This window comes from Manihot esculenta, chromosome 4 (genome assembly GCF_001659605.2).
Source record: "Manihot esculenta cultivar AM560-2 chromosome 4, M.esculenta_v8, whole genome shotgun sequence".
Taxonomy (NCBI): domain Eukaryota; kingdom Viridiplantae; phylum Streptophyta; class Magnoliopsida; order Malpighiales; family Euphorbiaceae; genus Manihot; species Manihot esculenta.
Window position 1 is genome coordinate 4,685,805 of NC_035164.2, and position 17,721 is coordinate 4,703,525.

The 17,721-nt window shown below is 26.1% G+C and overlaps 1 protein-coding gene across 2 annotated transcripts; it reads right to left on the bottom strand.

Annotated features, from left to right (window-relative positions):
• Positions 1-12,448: 12,448 nt before the first annotated feature.
• On the bottom strand, positions 12,449-17,308 carry LOC110613042 (E3 ubiquitin-protein ligase MARCHF7). 2 transcript variants are annotated; one of them, XM_021753960.2, is made up of 7 exons: positions 16,906-17,308; positions 15,425-15,496; positions 15,276-15,343; positions 13,947-14,076; positions 13,779-13,862; positions 13,599-13,685; positions 12,449-12,798 (listed from the first exon to the last, which is right to left on the bottom strand). In XM_021753960.2, exons 1-7 carry the CDS (start codon positions 17,152-17,154, stop codon positions 12,793-12,795), a joined length of 696 nt encoding a protein of 231 aa, XP_021609652.1. In that variant the 5' UTR covers positions 17,155-17,308; the 3' UTR covers positions 12,449-12,792. The 2 variants fall into 2 exon arrangements, with proteins under 2 accessions (XP_021609652.1, XP_021609650.1); XM_021753958.2 differs by having other exon boundaries at positions 13,599-13,691; positions 16,906-17,307.
• Positions 17,309-17,721: the final 413 nt, after the last annotated feature.

Consider the following 17,721-nt stretch of genomic DNA (forward strand, 5'->3'; position numbering starts at 1 on the left):
AAAAATGATATTATCTCAAACAGAGAAATAATTATATCTAATATATTCTCTAGCCAAAATATGAGTAAGTAGAGTAGTATTATGATGAATTCATTTAACAAAAATATCAGTTCTAGAGTCTAATAAAAATTTACAATCATTCAAAATCAAACCCCTGCATAAGATAATTTGGTTAAAATACTCCTCAAGTGCCTATTTAAACTCATGCATAAGATAATTTAATAAAGATGCTCCTCCTTCTTTCCCATCTCTCGAGTAGAAATCATTAAAGTTTCCCGAACAAAACCACAGAAGAGAGCTTCTACGAGATAAAACTCGAATAAGGTTATAAGACTGACGTCGTCATTGCGATTCGGAAAACCCATAATAACTAGTAAACCTCCATTGAACATTATGTTCTGAAACAACCGAATCAATAAAATTTGAAAAAAATTAACTACAGAAATAGACACATGATTATTCCACATTAACGAAAAACCTCCTTTTATTTCTTATCTATTGACTGAGAAGCAACCATCAAAATATAGAAAATTAAGAAAAAATTTCATACGAAAAGTCGACCATACAGAAATTATAAGTAAGGATCAAAATATATCTAAAGGTCTTAATAGAGACTATAACATTTTTTTTTTATCGATAATCAATTGACGCAGATCATCTTTCATATATGAATTAAAAAGAAAAAGTTAAATTTAAAATAATAATAATAATAATAATAATAATAATAATAATAATAATAATAATAATAATATCTAAGTCATAAATGGACTAAAAAAAAACTTGCGGGTTCAAAGTTTCTATAATGGATATATGTATATACCGTTTTGACGAGGAAGATTTGAATGTTTTGCATATCATGTGGATGACATGTCCAAACTTTTGCGTATCACGTGGATGACCAGAGTTTCATTAAAATTAAGATATTAAATAATTATTTTTATTTTTATATTTATAAAAATTAATGACATCATTAATTAGCAAATTTAAGTTGATTTTTCTTTATTTTATAAAAATAAAAAGCGGAGAAAAAGAAAAGTGTTTTTGGAGGTATTTTATCTTGGCGGGAAATCGCTGTCAGAGACGAGAGCAGTTTCCAATTCAGATAGGAGGTGCGTCCCGTTTTGTCCCCATGTCCTTCAGCTGATTCTCTGAATCCTCTACCACTGGTAAATACTGTGTCATTGCTTCTTCGCCCAACCACGTGTTGCAAGTGATGCGTTGGCGCACATGTATAGGAAAATGGAATTCACGCATAGTCGAAGAGAGTTTAACAGATAGGGGAAAGACATTTCAAAAAGGAGAGGGACCCAGTAGAAACTGCGACCTTGCGCACAAAAGTCCACGACGATGACGTGGGATTTTAGTCGTTAGGTGGGACCCACGCGGTTTTGCTCTCTCAGTTTTTTTTTGTTTTTTCCCTTTATTTTCTTATATATATTTTAAAAAGTGCATAAGGCCTAGCGCTGCGCTGGCCTTGGCATTTGGCTCAGGAGTTGGGAGTTGGACAAGAACTCCTCAACTGAGGATTACTGAAATATAACCAAATATAAAGAAATTAAAATTAAATTAAAAAAAAAATGAAGTGAAATCTTATTACTCATCGACAATTTTTTTTATTCATCCAATTTATAGATTATCTTTTTAATATATGATTTATTTATAATTTTTTTATACGTGTTTCACAGTGGCAATTGGCGAAAATAAGGGGGCAATTCTCTAGCCTCCCTCCAAGCATTTTTGAAAAAAAAGTAATATATAATTTTTTTTTTATTTTAGATATTTTTAAATTATTCAAAAGTTGATGGTAGATGTTCTTTTATTAATATTTTTATCCTAAAATTTTCGTGATAAAGAAAAAATTAATTTTAAATTTTATTTGCAATATGATTGAAATGAAAATTAAATGTGATTAATCAATTTAAAAAAATAAATGTGAGGCCATTGATATTTATAATCGGTCATTTTGAAATTCACGCTAATTTAATAAACTGATAAAATCAATGAATTTATATGTACATTAAATTTTATAAAATAGAGTTAATTATTGAATATTTTAAAAATTTAATTGATATCCGTGATTGTATATGTTAATAGTAATTTTTTATGAAATCTCGTTTAAATTAGAAGATGATGAGTTTTAATAACAAATCGAAATTTGAATTTTTTTTTTATAAATGAGATATCTATCCGTTTATCAATTCTTACTATGTGATTTTATTTTAAAAGATAATTCATAATTTATTTTAAATAATTATTATGTTGCATAAATTATAAATTTAACGTATCCAATCATTCGACATTACTTAATTTACAAACTAATTAATTTCCAAACAAAGAAGTAGTCGCTTATTCGATGGATAGATTAACTAATCTTATTTTAACTTCTTTCATTTATAAAAATTGTTAAGACAAATGAAATATGATTTTCTTAAAAATTTATTGATTGTTTACAAAAGAGAAAATGGTTGAAAATTTTAGTAAAAAAAAATTATAAAACTACGTGAACAGTTCAAGAAGTTTTTTTTTTTAAAAGCATACAAATGTTTTTTCTAGTTTTTATTTTTTAGATTTTAGATATTTAATTTTTAATTATTTTTACATAATATTTTGAATTCCAAAATCAAATGTGTCAATACTATTTTGCTTAGAGAATACCATGTTAATAGTAAAATTTCAGCCAAATATAATAATTATAATATGAGTGATAACATATAAAATTTAGGTTCTAGTCTGATAAAAACACATGTCTCTAATCCTTCAATTTTAGGTCAAAAGATATTTTTTTCTTTTATAATTCATATTAGGTATGCGAATAACCATCCACAAAAATTTCGATAAAATACTGACCTCATTAATTTTGATAAATCATTAACTGAGAGTCTAACTTTTTTTTTTTTATATTCATACGAGATTTTAAATATGTGTGCAATGAACGTAAATAATATACCGTATAGGATAAACAAAGTACTAATTAATCAATTTAATATTTATTAGCCAACTACTCATTGTTAATGAATTATTTAAAAAATCTATAAAAAATCCTACTATATTTAATTGGAATGCATCGTTGAGGTGTTCGGTACGACTATGAATATATATATATCGCTACCAAACCTATATAGAGATTAATTTTTTCCTTCATGGAAACTTTCACTTTAGAGTCCTAGAAACCTTAATCTCTTCAAACATAATACTCATCTACATTACTCTCATTTACTACTTTTCAAACTAATTTCATTTTATTGATTTTTTCTCTAAATTAAATTATTTTTTTCGAGTTTCGCAATCTTATTCCACCCGGATTTCAAATTCATCAATAACTAAAATTTAATAATAATAATAATAAGTGAAGATTACAGTGCAGGTAGTTGGTGAGTAGTATTTGAAGTTTGAAGAAAAGTGAGGATGACCAAGTTTGAATGAGACCAACGTAAATCAAGGCTTAAAACATGGAATCCTAAGTCTAATTAAGTCTATTGATTAAGACACCAAATCTTGAAGTTTCTATCTTCAAGATTCATTCATAACCAAACTCCTTTAACTAATTAACCCAATATGAAGGTTTCTTTTTTTTTTTTTTTTCATTATTCATTTTCTAAGTATATTCTTTTTATAAATAAAATTAATTTTAAATAAAAAAATAATATAAATGATTGGAAACTTCTCGACAGGTTTATAAAGCATTTTTGGCCATATTGCCTTTTATAACAAGTCAAGTTGGGTAACTTCCAAATTTATATTTCATATTTGAAGAAACCACCCATGATAATAATCTATATTTAATAAATTTATTATTAAAATTATTTAATATTTTATTATTATCTTTTAATAAATTAATCAATTAAAATAAAAGTAAGTCTTTCTTAACATAATATTAAATTATTACATATTTTTTTTATCTCACAATATTAAGATTTTATAATTTTAAATTTCTAAAATACATTGAATTATTTAATTTTTATTAAAAATAAAAATAAAAATAAAATTATTTATTTATTTTTACAATAATAGTTAGAATTTTTATAAGTCACGGTATATATAAATAAGTTGAATACAAAACAGTGATAGAATATATATAATTATTTAATTAAATGTTTATGTTAAAATATTATATAAAATACTTTAATATTTATTTTTTATTATAATTATAATATATATATATATATTATAGTATTAAAATTATAATATTATAGTATTATAAATAAAAAAATTCATGCATTCTAAAAAATATTAATTTTGATAAAAAAATGAAAGGAAAAAGTAATTTTTAAATATTTTTATGAAACCTTGAAAATTTTTGAATTATAATAAAAATAAATATAAAAATTTAAAGAGAAAAATATCAAAAGTTTTATTTTGTAGATTTCAATAGTCAATTTCTTAATATTATCTTAAGAAATTCATAATTATTAAAGATATATTATTTTTAACTTGTGATTTTTTTAATTAAATTTATAAAATATATTGAATTTTTTTTAATATATTTATATGGTTCATTATATTTTGCTTTCAAAAAAAAAATGGTTCATTATATTTTAAATGTTTTATTTTAAAAATTGTGAAATGTATATTGTAATTTATCTATTTTTAATTAAATTTAAAATAAAAAATTAATTAAAATAAAAATTTTAAATAATAATAATTATATATATAATTTTTATAATCGGCCACAATAAAGATAATTTATAATAAATGTAAATATAAATATTCTAGTTAATTTTATTATTCTCTTCTTCTCTATTTATATATATATAGTATGAATTATATGTAAAATAAAAAATTAATAAATATTGTATAAATTTATTATTAATAATTATTTAATTAAATAATTTTTATTTTATTTCCTAGTGTAATATATTATAAAATTTTAACTCTTAATACACTAAGACATCTTACTTTTTTCTCAATATATTAAAATATGTTGCTTTTTATTAATTTTATAATAAATATTTTAATACATTTTATAAAATTCAATTAATTAAAAAGAATAAATAATTTATTGCAATTCTTGTTAATGTTTTGACGGAACATGTACCGTTTTAAATTAATACTTTATCAAATTAAAATATTAAATAATAATAAATTTATTTTTAAATTTTTTATTTGATTAATATTTTTAATTTTCAATAATTAAATTTAACTTATTATTAATTTATACTTAAAAATATAAATTTATGATTTTAATAATTAAGTAATATTTGAACATATTGTTTTAATGATTTTAATTTTAAAATTAATCTAGTTGTATTTTTATTAATTTAAGTACTTCTTTTATCTTTTTTCAAACTCCAAAATTAATTTAAATAATAAAATTATCATATAAATTATATTTTTATTTAAAATACTTTAAATTTTCTTAACTAACTATAAAATTAATTTAAATAATAAAATTATTATTTATTATCAACTACAAAATAATTAAAGATTATTGCAAATAAATAAAAGAATTAAGTGAATAATAAAAAAATCCTAATATTCCCCCTCCCCCTTTTAGATATAGTATAAAAATATTGGATATGAAATAAAGAATTTGCCATACAATATGACTAAATAATAATTATTTTTTATTATTAATAAGGGTATTTTTAAGATTATATTTTAATTTTTTTTAATTATATATAAATTATTGACTTATATAGATAAAATATAAATTATTCACTTATATAAATTTTTCATTCAAAAATTTTAGATTTCGACAGAATTAAATGTAATAATAAAATAAAAGTATTAAATTTTAAAAATAAAAATACAAATTCGTTAATTATAAATTTTTTTTAAAAAGTATAACTAAAAAACTTTAAAAACAGCGAAAAGGAAAAAAAAAAAAAAAAAGGAAATGTGTACATTAAGTGTTTAAATTATTGAATTTAAGAGTTTTAGATGCAACTTCCTAATTTCAAAAATATTTACACTAATTTTGTTTGATCGAAAATATTTTACAGATAATTAAGAATATCTAAAAATATTAATTAATAGATAATATTTTTACTAGTTAAAAGAAAATTAAATTAAGTCATTTTAATGTTTTACAGATGTTTAGAACAATTAAAAATATTGGTTGAGAGATACTAGTTTACTTGTTAACAAAAATCAAATTAAGTCATTTAAAAAAATACTTTTCTTTAGAAAAGTATGCACTCTATTAATCTTATTCATGCTATATCAAAATCACACAAAATAAATTTTGAGATAGCATCGCAAGATAAAAATCACGTGGTAAGAATCTTATAGGTAAGTAACGAGGTCCTGCATGAAAAAAAGAAAATCTTGATATCTTAACATTTAGATAACATCAAGACTTGTCCCGAAATTGAAGCGAATCTTGATATAAATTTATCGTCAAACAAAAACAGTTTTACGTATTCTCATTACATTTATAATCGCGGAATCATTCACTTATTAGCTAGCGATACCATCTATCAAAATAACCGGCTATATTATTGTCAATTCATCGATAAATATTATATTTATCTTTATCCTCCTACAATATAAAACGAAAAAAATTACAGAAATAAATATATATTATTCTTGAATACTACTCCAATTCTAAGTAATTTATTGCATTTTCTCTATTTTATAAGATAGAGATCATGTGGTAAAATTTTAATAAGTAATGTGATGCTGCATGAGAAAAGGAAACTTGAATATTTTAACACTCGAATCAACACTAAGTCTCATCCCAAATTGAAGCGAGTCTTGATATAAATTTACCGTTAAACAGAGACATTTCTATGTATTTTCGTTATGCTTATAATTGCAGAATCACCAATCTATTAGTTAGCGATATCATTTATCTAAACAATCGACCAACATCATCGTCAGTTCATAAAAAAATATTATATTTATTTACACTATTTTACAATATAAAACGAGAAAAATTATAAAAATAAAATGTATGATATTCTTGAATACTATTTCCATTCTAAGTAATTTATTGCATTTTCTCTATTTTTCAATATACTAAATTAAGCGTTAGAGTAGCGGCCGTGAGCACCCACTGCCACCTTACTTTCTCTCTTATAGATTTAAGGCAATTACTGAATAGTTCAATTTTAGCTACTTATCAATTCAATTTCTATAATATCACTTATTAATAATATTATATAATGAAAAATAAATTATTTTATTAAAAAATATTTTTTTATAAAAAGCATTTTTATGAGAATATTTTTCATGGACAATATTTTTTGGTATACATTCATGGAGATTTAAATATTATTAAAATAGATCAAGACGTTCATCAATATTCCATGCAAATTCTCAAGGCATTTCTAATTAAAAAAAAAAATATCGGAACGTGGATTACAACACAAATTGAAAAGATATACTAAAAGGATAAAGAAGAATTTTCATACGAATTTAAAATTTTGACGAATACAGAAATGATTTATACTAATTATTTTGAATATTATTTACAGGAAACTCAATATTTATATGGAAATTTTAATATCATATTAAATATAAAATAAATTTAATCTATTTAAAAATTAATTTAAATAAAGAGTGTCTAAATTCTTTATAAGAAAACACATTATTTTAGATTAATATTATTTTCAATATAAAATTTAAGTATACATATTATAGATTTTAGATTTGAACTTGACTCGTTTCACGAAAGATTGATATTAATAATTCAAATGTAATTTTAAATTTTAAATTTATAACAGTTTTAATTTTTATTTATTATAACATATATATTTGTAAAATATTTTTATAAAACATCATTTTATTTAGTTTCATTGCAAAAAAAGGGAATCAACATAATTTAAAAAAAAAAAAAAGAAATGAAATTCTAAATTGGATGATTATACTTTGAAATTGCCAGCTTAAATCAATAGTTTCTGTTTGATGTCAACTTAAATTCAATGATCTGAAAGTAAAATGAATCTTTTCATACGAAAAAATCATTTCATATAATCATTATATGTATAATAATTATATTTTAATCGTGTTGGTTTTTGCAACGGCACGATTGGTCGGTTTTTGCAACGGCGGAGTTCTGTTTTATGTTGCTTAGACTCCCTCACAGCTTCCATGTAAGTTGTTCCTTTGTACTTGTATGTTTAGATTCTCCATTGCCATGATCGACAATTGGACGTGAGGGGTTGTCATGGGTCCTCTTGTTATGAGCCAGCGATGGCTTCTGGCTTCCACAAAGGTTATTTCTCTAGAGGATTGGTTTTGCTGAAAACGGCGCATGTTCCACAAGTCTAAAGATTCTTATTTTGGATAGAGTTTGGCACCTGGATATAGTTCTAGGGTTTACGTTAGTTACCTTGGGCTTTTTCTGGGCTACGTTGGAAACTTAGTTTTACTTCTTGCTTTGTGGGCCCAAATAGTTGTACGGTATTTTAAAAATTGTCTATTTTATTAATATTTTAAAAAAAAAATAAAAAAATAAAAATTAAATTTATAATTTCAAATGAATTATATATTCTTATAACTACTTAATCAAATTATACAAAATAATTAAATATTTAATTTATATATTATTAATTTTTTTAAAATTCACTCTAAATATTAATATAATTTAAAAAAAATAGATTAACATTATATTTAAAAATTAAACGAATAAATAAAAAAATTTTAAAAAAATTATTTTATTATTTTTAATATTTTTAAATTATATTATATTAAATATTATTTTTTGATATGTTTAATAAGATTATTTTCTTAATAATAGTTTTAAAAATAATGCTAAATAGTAACCACATTAGACAGATTCAAGAAAAATTGGTTAGATAATAATTTTTGTCAAAATAAATCAAGATAAATTATTATTATAAAATTATTAATAAAAATTAAATAATAATATAAATAGTAATTTTTAAATATATTTAATAGTGAAAAAAATAATTTAATAATTTAATAAATTTATAATTATATTAATAATAATAAGGTGCATTTAATCGAATATTAAAAAAATAAAATTTAATTAATAAAAAATAAAAATATATGATAGAATTTATAACGATCCGGAGACCGGACCGCTATCGGCGCTATGATTTAGATCGACTTAAGGTCGCCGAAACCCGTAGCAAGCCTACTGTGCACATAAAACTCCATACTAGAATCCTCATCAAATGTTCTAGATGGGTCAACACTACATATATAAAGCTTGGTTCTCATCATAAAACATCAATAATAAAATTAAAGCATAAAATTTTTTTTTTTATTAATTTCAAATTTTACTGATATAATATGGTGATATGATGTTAACGTGGTAAATGACGTGCTAATTTCATTAGTTTTTTAACGGTATAAATAACAATAGAGTATAATTAAAATAACTATAAAAGATTAAGTTTACCATTAATGTATTAAATTTTTATAAAAATATAAATGTGAAAGTCAGAAAGGGTTAATATATATTTTGATTTGCTAAGAACACAATAGTATATTTATTTTTTATTAAAAAAATATGGCATCAAATACAAAAATAATATAAAAATATGTTAATAATGTTTAGAAATTGAAGAAAGTTAAATAGCCTCTTAAAGTTTTAATAAAGGTCTATATAAAGCAATTTTTAATTTTATTTTTTTATGTAATCCCAAATTAATCCTACCCTAGTAAAATATTATATTTTCATAAAAAAAATATTATTACTTAGAAGTTTCTAACTTCAAAGTTTCTTTATTATTTCAATTAAAATAAAAATAAAGAAGAAAACTAAAAATTCAATGAACATGAAAAACATGAAGAAATCAAATTCAGCAAGTCAGCAAACCCATCTGTTTCTCTAGAAAATGACCATCAATTCTATGTTTAAAACTCAATAAAAATACTAAAAAATCAATCAACTGTATGAAGACTTAAAATAATACTGACCTGACTAGTATTTGATTCAAATTGAAAAAATTAATTAAATAAAATTAATTTTAAAATTCAGTTTAATTTTTTATTTATTTCAGTTTGATTTTATTTTTTATTTTAAAAATTTTAATTATTTCAATTTGATTTGATTTTAATTAAAAATAAATAAAAAATTAAAATCGAACCGATTAGTGATAATAAGATATTATTTTCAATAATATAAAGTGATTAAATTATATTAAAGTTAAAATATTTTAATTAAATTTTAAAATACTTAAATAAAGTGTAAAAATAAAAAATTTATTAAAAATTCAAATCGATCAAATCGAATCGAATCATATCGATTCTATTTGATTCGATTTTTTTATCAAAATCAGTTTGATTCGATTTTTATAAATATTAAAATTTTAATTTTCAGTTATTCAATTCGATTTGATTTTAAATCAAACCGATCAAATATTCACAAATATTAGTAACACCCATTCTCTCAGTAATTATCTAATATTTTTTATTTTAAAATAATACAGATAAAGAGTATTAAAAAGAGAAATATTAATAATAGTAGCCCTCTTAGTAATTGTCTAACATTCTTCATACCAAAATAATATAGACTAAAAATATGGAGAAGAGAAATATCAGTAACAGTCACTTTCTTAATATAAAAAATATATATATATATTATTAAGATTATATTTAAAACTCATGTTTTTTGCTATATAATATATTTTTAAATTAATAAATTAAAAAATAATCTCCATGAGAAAACTTGCCCTGCCTTGACCATGATGATGAATTCCTTCCCTCGACCCTAAGTCTCAACGGGACGAAGATGAAATGAGCAATCCTCACCCAGCCTTATTATCATTTTTAATGCGAGATCTACCTATATACCTTAAGAGAGATGGAAGAAAAGAGAGATAGAGAGGGCTTATAATTCATCAAAGACTCAGTTTTTATTTATTTTTCGAATAAAAACTTTTAAAAATTGATAGTTTATAGTATATTGATAAACTTTATTAAATTTTATTTCGATTTGAAATACAATTAATGTGATTTTTATAAAAATTATAGTCTACAACTATTTTTGATATGAAATTTAGAATGAAATTGATATATAATTTTTTTTAAAAAAAATAAAAGAAATATATAAAAAATCATAATATTTCAAGAATTTTCTTTTAAAGAAGCTGTTAAATAATGTCAAAGAGAGCCTGTGTTAAAAAAAAAAAAAAAAAAAAAAATCTTGAAGGTGCAATATCATGGTCAGGTGGCAGAATCTTTATGCCTATAAAAAACCTACCCATTTGTTTTGTAGGTAACCTACCTATTTGTTCTTTTTTCTCAATTTCTTTTAATCTTTTGAGGTGTGGTAGGAATTAATGGAAGGAATGGAACATTTTTTAAGTATATGATGTAATTAAATGTTAATTTTTTTAAACTAAAATTAAATGTTAAAAGGGAATTTAAACAATGCATAATTAACTTTAAAATATATTTATTTTATAAAAATTAATTACAAACCAACTGAAATGAATAATTTAATATTTTTATTAAGTAAAGTTGAGAGTTAAATTCTAATAAATGGAGTAAATATTCGTTATAAAGGATAATATTAAAGCAGTAATATATAGTTTTATAAAAAAATAATTATAAAATTATATTTAAAAATAATTATAAATGGTTGAATATTGTATTTTATATAAAATAAATTTAAATATTTTGTGTAATCCTTAAATATAACATGTAAATTATTAATAAAAATAATATTTTATATATATATATAAGTGATGATGGACCTTAGACACTGTCAGAGTCCGTATAGAAAAATTTTGGCCTTTTAACTCTATCAAAACCCCAACACATAGAAATGCTTCAACACAGAGTCTAAGGCTCATCAGATGGCTCGAATAGGACTCGAACCTATATAGGAGAGGTCTAAGGCTCATCGGATAGTTCGAATAGGGCTCGGACTTACACAGGAGAGGTCTAATCCAATTGATTTAATGGATTCGTAGGGCAACAAACCCCGAAACATTTGAAATCGTATCCACATGATATCGGATGAAATTAAATGGCCATCTGAATATGAAAAAAAATGCAATACATCCGTATATACGATAGACATTTAAAATCATGTCCACATGGCATTGATATTTTATCCACATGATATCGAATTCAATCCACATGATATCGAATGAATTTATATATCGAGATCGTGCCCACATGATATCCACTGAATCTATATGTACGATTCACATATAGATTCAGAGCGACAATGACAATATGACGCAACAAGATTAGCAGCAAGATTACGATGATGGTTTTGTTTTGTTTGGAAAGCTTTTAGAAAAATAATGTTTTCAAATGCTTAAAAGAAATTGAGAAAAAAGAACAAATAGGTAGGTTGGAATCAGAACATGGATACGGTTAATTTTAATCTGATTGAAATTAACCTGATTCTAGTCCAGTTTAAACCGGCCCAGTTCATGGTTGGAATCAGAACATGGCCTGGTCTAACTATATACTTGTATGCTGAACTTTGTCCTGGAATAAAGCTCTTGTGCGAAAAGACTGATGAATTATGGAATGGGATGATTAGTGAATAGCTCTGAAATATAACTTTGAACTAAAATGGAATCACAGATTTTAGGCCAATTTTCACCACACTTTGCAAAAAAGTTTACAGCATGATCGAGCTCTAAAATGCATACACAGCAAATATAAAAGAAAAACACCTGGAGAACTCACAGTTCTCTTTTCTCATTTACATTTTCTATTTTGAGTTCTCCAAATCCTAATACTTGAACAAATTTTCAGATTAATTTTGACACCTTTCAACTTAAATACAACTGGGAAATTTTCTATTTCCATGGGCAAATAGAGATTGCCCATCCCAAGCATGAAGAGAAAGCAAAAAAGAGAAGAACAGTCTCTGTCCCCTTGAAGCAGATGAAGATGGTATCAACAATGGTACACTTAGCCCTATATGAATAAAAGGAAAAGATTACTCAAGTCATATGCATAAAATTAGAATTTCATAGGTTAAATTTACATGCATATTCTTTTAACATGATTCCTCAGAAAATCATATATATTATCTATTAAAAAAATTGAAAATATAACTTAGCAGAATGATTTTAATATTAGAGCTTTTCTAGCACTATGGTTCAGGGCAGAAAAATGTTTTTTTTTTTTAAACTGTAGTTTTACATTCGGTTAAAAAACACAGTTTGGAACACCAAAAGGTAAAATGGGATAGCACGAAACCCTTTCTCCTTTAACCACAAGTCTCGACTTTGAGTCCTGGGCATCCTGGGCATGGAGGATCTTAAAACTTGAGAAGGGTGCTTTACACTCTAATGAGTCTGTTTGGTGTGAATCCGGATTAATCTAGCAAATGAGTTTCAAATACTAAATGGTATTTTTAGAAAAAAGCAGTTTGGAAATAATTGTTTTATTTTTTGTTATTCTTGTGGTTACAAGAGAGTAAATATAGTAATAATCAACCTTTAATACCCTTTAATATATTTAGGAAAATGATTTTTTGTCAACAATAGCTGCAACAACAATATCAAACAGACCCTTAATGGCTCAGCCAAAACTTTCCCAAAACCAAACTCAAATTACTGTCTCCAAATTCATATAATTGTGAAACTACTTGCTAGGTGATGATGGGTTGCGGTTAGTACTACTGTATATCATGTAATATTCATATAGAATTGGTGATACCCTTATAAAATGAAATTAAATATCATTCTTGGGGTAGATTGATCAAGGCATACCTGTCTCCTTCGGCTTTGTACAATGTAGCATGATCGGGCCATCACATAGCAAGGCAAAAGAAAGCCGGCAAATCGAAGAAGAGAAACCTGAAACTAGTATCAACATGTATGCGAGTGAGTGCAAATATATACATGTGCATCTGCAACAAATAGGAAAAAGAAAAACCAGCAAGAGGTTACGTTGAAGAGTGTCGATGACTCCTGCACCATCCCAGCATCTCTCGTAACCAGTAGAGCTTGGAATAGGAGCAAAACTACCAGAAGCTGTATGTATCACCCAAACTCATTAACTTCCGAGGATCAAAAACAATCATATACTTTAAAAGAAGGCTTAAACTATCTGCTTACAATTAGAGCAATCGATCGAAGACAAGCAATGCTGCTTGTATTAGCAACAGCATAATCCTCATACTCTGATTGGAGTAACTGACGCTCAGCAGCTGCTAGAGCTAGAAGCTGCGACTCACGCCATGCTTGCCTGATTAGAGAACCAGAAAGAGAATCAGAAAATTAAACAGCCTTAACCTCAAAAACACAACAGAGAGAGAGACAACAATAGAAGTGCATGGAAAGTTCAAACATTTTGCATGAGCAGCTATGGCCAAAGCCTTGAGGAACTGATGCAAGTCAGACTGAACTGAATCCTTCTAGTGCCAGTGAAATGGCAAACGCACATTCTGATGGTTCTTTCAATATCATTACAAGAAGAGAACTTCACTCATTGTTTAAGACATATTGGTGTAAATTATGAGGGTATTGTATTGTATCCTGAGGCCTTAAACTTTGCAGACTGCACCTCATTTTGCTGGTTGATTTCTGTCCAATGAAAATGCAGCTCTCAATTCTGCAATTAACTAATTTTCAATTATAAATGAGATGACATTCGAAAAAATTAATCTGTTCAGTTCGGAATGTTGAATGCATTTTGCTGACACCAGTAAACTTTTGAAGTTTGGGCAGATACTCAGTAACAATTGTCGCAAGACCAGGAAGAGAGATCAAGCAAGCGCATATACTTACTGAGTTGGCATCCACATGACATGGTGAATATACATATATTTTTTAAAAAAAGCTTATGTTGATATCCAAAATCCTCAATAAAAGGGTTCTCTCTCTCTCTCCCTTTTTTTTTTCTTTAACTAGAAAAATCAAAGTGGGGCTCACAACTCAATCAAAGCTCTAGTCAATATGGAAAGTCACAATTAGCATGCCACATCAGCACTCCTCAAAGGCATATATATCTTAAACTCCAATACCATGCCTCTCACAAGTGATACCAATATCACTTATAAAACCAAAATTAATAAAATCAGAATTAGCCAAAACAGAAAAGTCTGCAAATTTGAGGATAATTATATTTGTCATATACTCTTCTAGTCTCATAAATGTGGGCAAGTGGGATTAGTTGTGCTATTGAATGTAGTCCATCAGTTCCAATCAAATCAAATTGATTTAGGTAGTTTGATTTGATTTAACCATCAAAATAGTTTATTTGATCTTGAAGGAAAAATCATTACATATATATATATGTATATAACATTTTTCACTTGAAAGAATGCTAACTAATTGTCTAAGCTCAACAAAGAACATTTTTACCCTAAAAGGATGCAAAGGAAACTATTGTATTATTTCTAGCTCTCCAACTGTGACATATATGACAGCAAATTCTATAGTTACCTGATATCAATTGCGATAACATCGGGATTGCTGTGGGCTTGTGGAACAGAATAATTGGGTGAGAAGACCTGCCATTACAAACATTAAAATTGACAATGGCAACAAAGTTACACCTATTAAGAAATTAATAGCTTGAAAGAAATCCTAACCTGGTTGCAGATTTCACAGGTGATATTGCCTTTCTTGTTGCACCATCTCTGAATGCACTTCCTATGAGCAAACTACAGATTATAAACAAGAAAATGTCAGCATACAATTTACAGGTAACACCTTGAGAATAACAGTCAAGTGATTGAACATCAACAAAACAAATTGGTTTCGGATAGGGATTGGCACGACACATTTTCCTAAGACAGTATCTGAGCCTCTCCATCCACTATTGGTCCTCTAATAAGTGTTTTGGCCTTTAGCATAGGGGGTACGTTACATTCATGTATTGGTTTGGGATAAAGTTAATGTGAGTCCTCCTCCCCCTTACCCCCTGTTTAGGAAGAAGTTTTTTAAAGTAATGGAAGATTAAAGTGTGTTTGGAGGAGGGTGTGGTGTATTGAAGTAAAGTTTTTGGTGGTCACCTTGGATTTCAACCCAACAAACTGGTGGATTGAGAAAGTTTTCTCTCTTCCTCCCAAAAAACAAAATATTATTAAGTTTAAACCATAAAGAAAACTCTCTTCCTCCCAAACAGCAAAATACTATTAAGTTTAAAAACCATGAAAAAATCTTTGCTTATAGAAAAACTTACTTTACTATGCCTCCTTCCAAACAGAGTGTAAGCTAGCATTGAAGCTTTATTTGGAAAGGGAGAAAAAGCAAGCCAAGAGAAATCATTATTTGCAGTTCAACAACTTACCATTTAATATCTGTTTAAAATTTAGTAACACCAACCAAATATGCAATAGTGTAATCTAGTCCTAACCCATTTTCCATCTTTATTTTCCTGCCAAAATTTTTATTGCCCCTTCTTTTCCTTATTTTTCTTGTCAACCAAACGGAAGTTAGAAAAAGCAAACTGAAACTACCACACCCACATGAATGACAATGCAAAAGAGTCAAATGCTCAACATCAAGGAGTAATTATTTCTCCAATCCAAGAGTTTCATTAAATGCACACACCAAACAGGACCCAAGTATCCAACTCAAGACAATACACTAACAGCAGTAACAGTGATTGGAGCAGTTGAATACTTTACCAAGTTGTTTTAAAAAATAGCTCAATCTCTGAAATATCCAATAAAATATCTCAAAGGCAAAACTACTCAACATGTGAACAAAATTGATCTTATTTTTATAAAACCCAGAAGGTCAAGACTTCGAGAAATGCTAAAAATGTCTGAGACAGTGACAAAAAGCTTCTGATAAGACTTAGTCATGTGAACCAAATTTCAATTTTAAAAATCTCAAGAGGAAGAAATAGTCAACTGTAATACAGAGAATACACAGTAGGAATCAACCAAACGGCAAAGACCCACATCCAAAACGACACAGGAAAAAAAGTTAAGGAAGGCGATTCAATCAAAACCCATAAAAATTTATAGAAAATTTCAGAAACCCACCAAAAATTCAAGGAAAAAGAATGAAGAAAATGAAAATAAAAGTAAAAATAAAAGTAAAAACCCAGAAGATTGAAGACCTTGAGGGTGCCATTGCAGGCACAAGGAGCCTCCATTGAGTGGACATCGTCTTCTTCCTGGCATATCCTGCATTCCACCATCTCTTTCACTTTCTTCAAAGAAGAAGACCCTTCACCATTACTTTTTACAGAAACAACAGTCTCATTCTTCGGAGTTGCTTCAATGTTCCTGCCTCTTTCTCCATTGACTGTCTCAAAGCAAGCTGAGGCAATGATTCTGTCAACACAGACCATGAAATCATCCACCATCTCCTTCCTCTCTCTACTGTGAGTGTATTTATAGTTTCTCTCTGGTCCTCTGATATTTCTCTCTCTCTCTCTCTCTCTCTCTCTCTCTCTCTCTCGCTCTCTCTCTGTGTCAATCTGTTGAAGTGGAGAACAAGGGAGGCACAGAGGAGAGAGTGGAGAGAGTGGGGCTTAAAAAGGTTGGAGCTTTGTTAGTTGATAGTGGTGGGCGGAATTTACGAAATGGACCAGTCGTATTTTTAGAGACCAAATTACCCTTGTTGTCAGACTTTAATTACAATGTTGTCTAGCTTTGCAGAGACATGGATATCCAAGTTACTGCCTTCAGGCTTCAGGTACTATCTCTGCCTGTGTCAGAAGTAGTGTACTCTGTTTGAAATGAAAAATAAACAAATAAAATTAAAAAAAAATACTTTCATTAAGAAAATGAATAAATTCCACAATATTATTTTCGATATTTATTCTACATGACCATGATTTTAAAATAAAAATAAAATAACAAATTTTCTAAAAATATACAAACATGATAATAACACTAAAAAATCCTAAAGGAAATAACATTGGAGGATG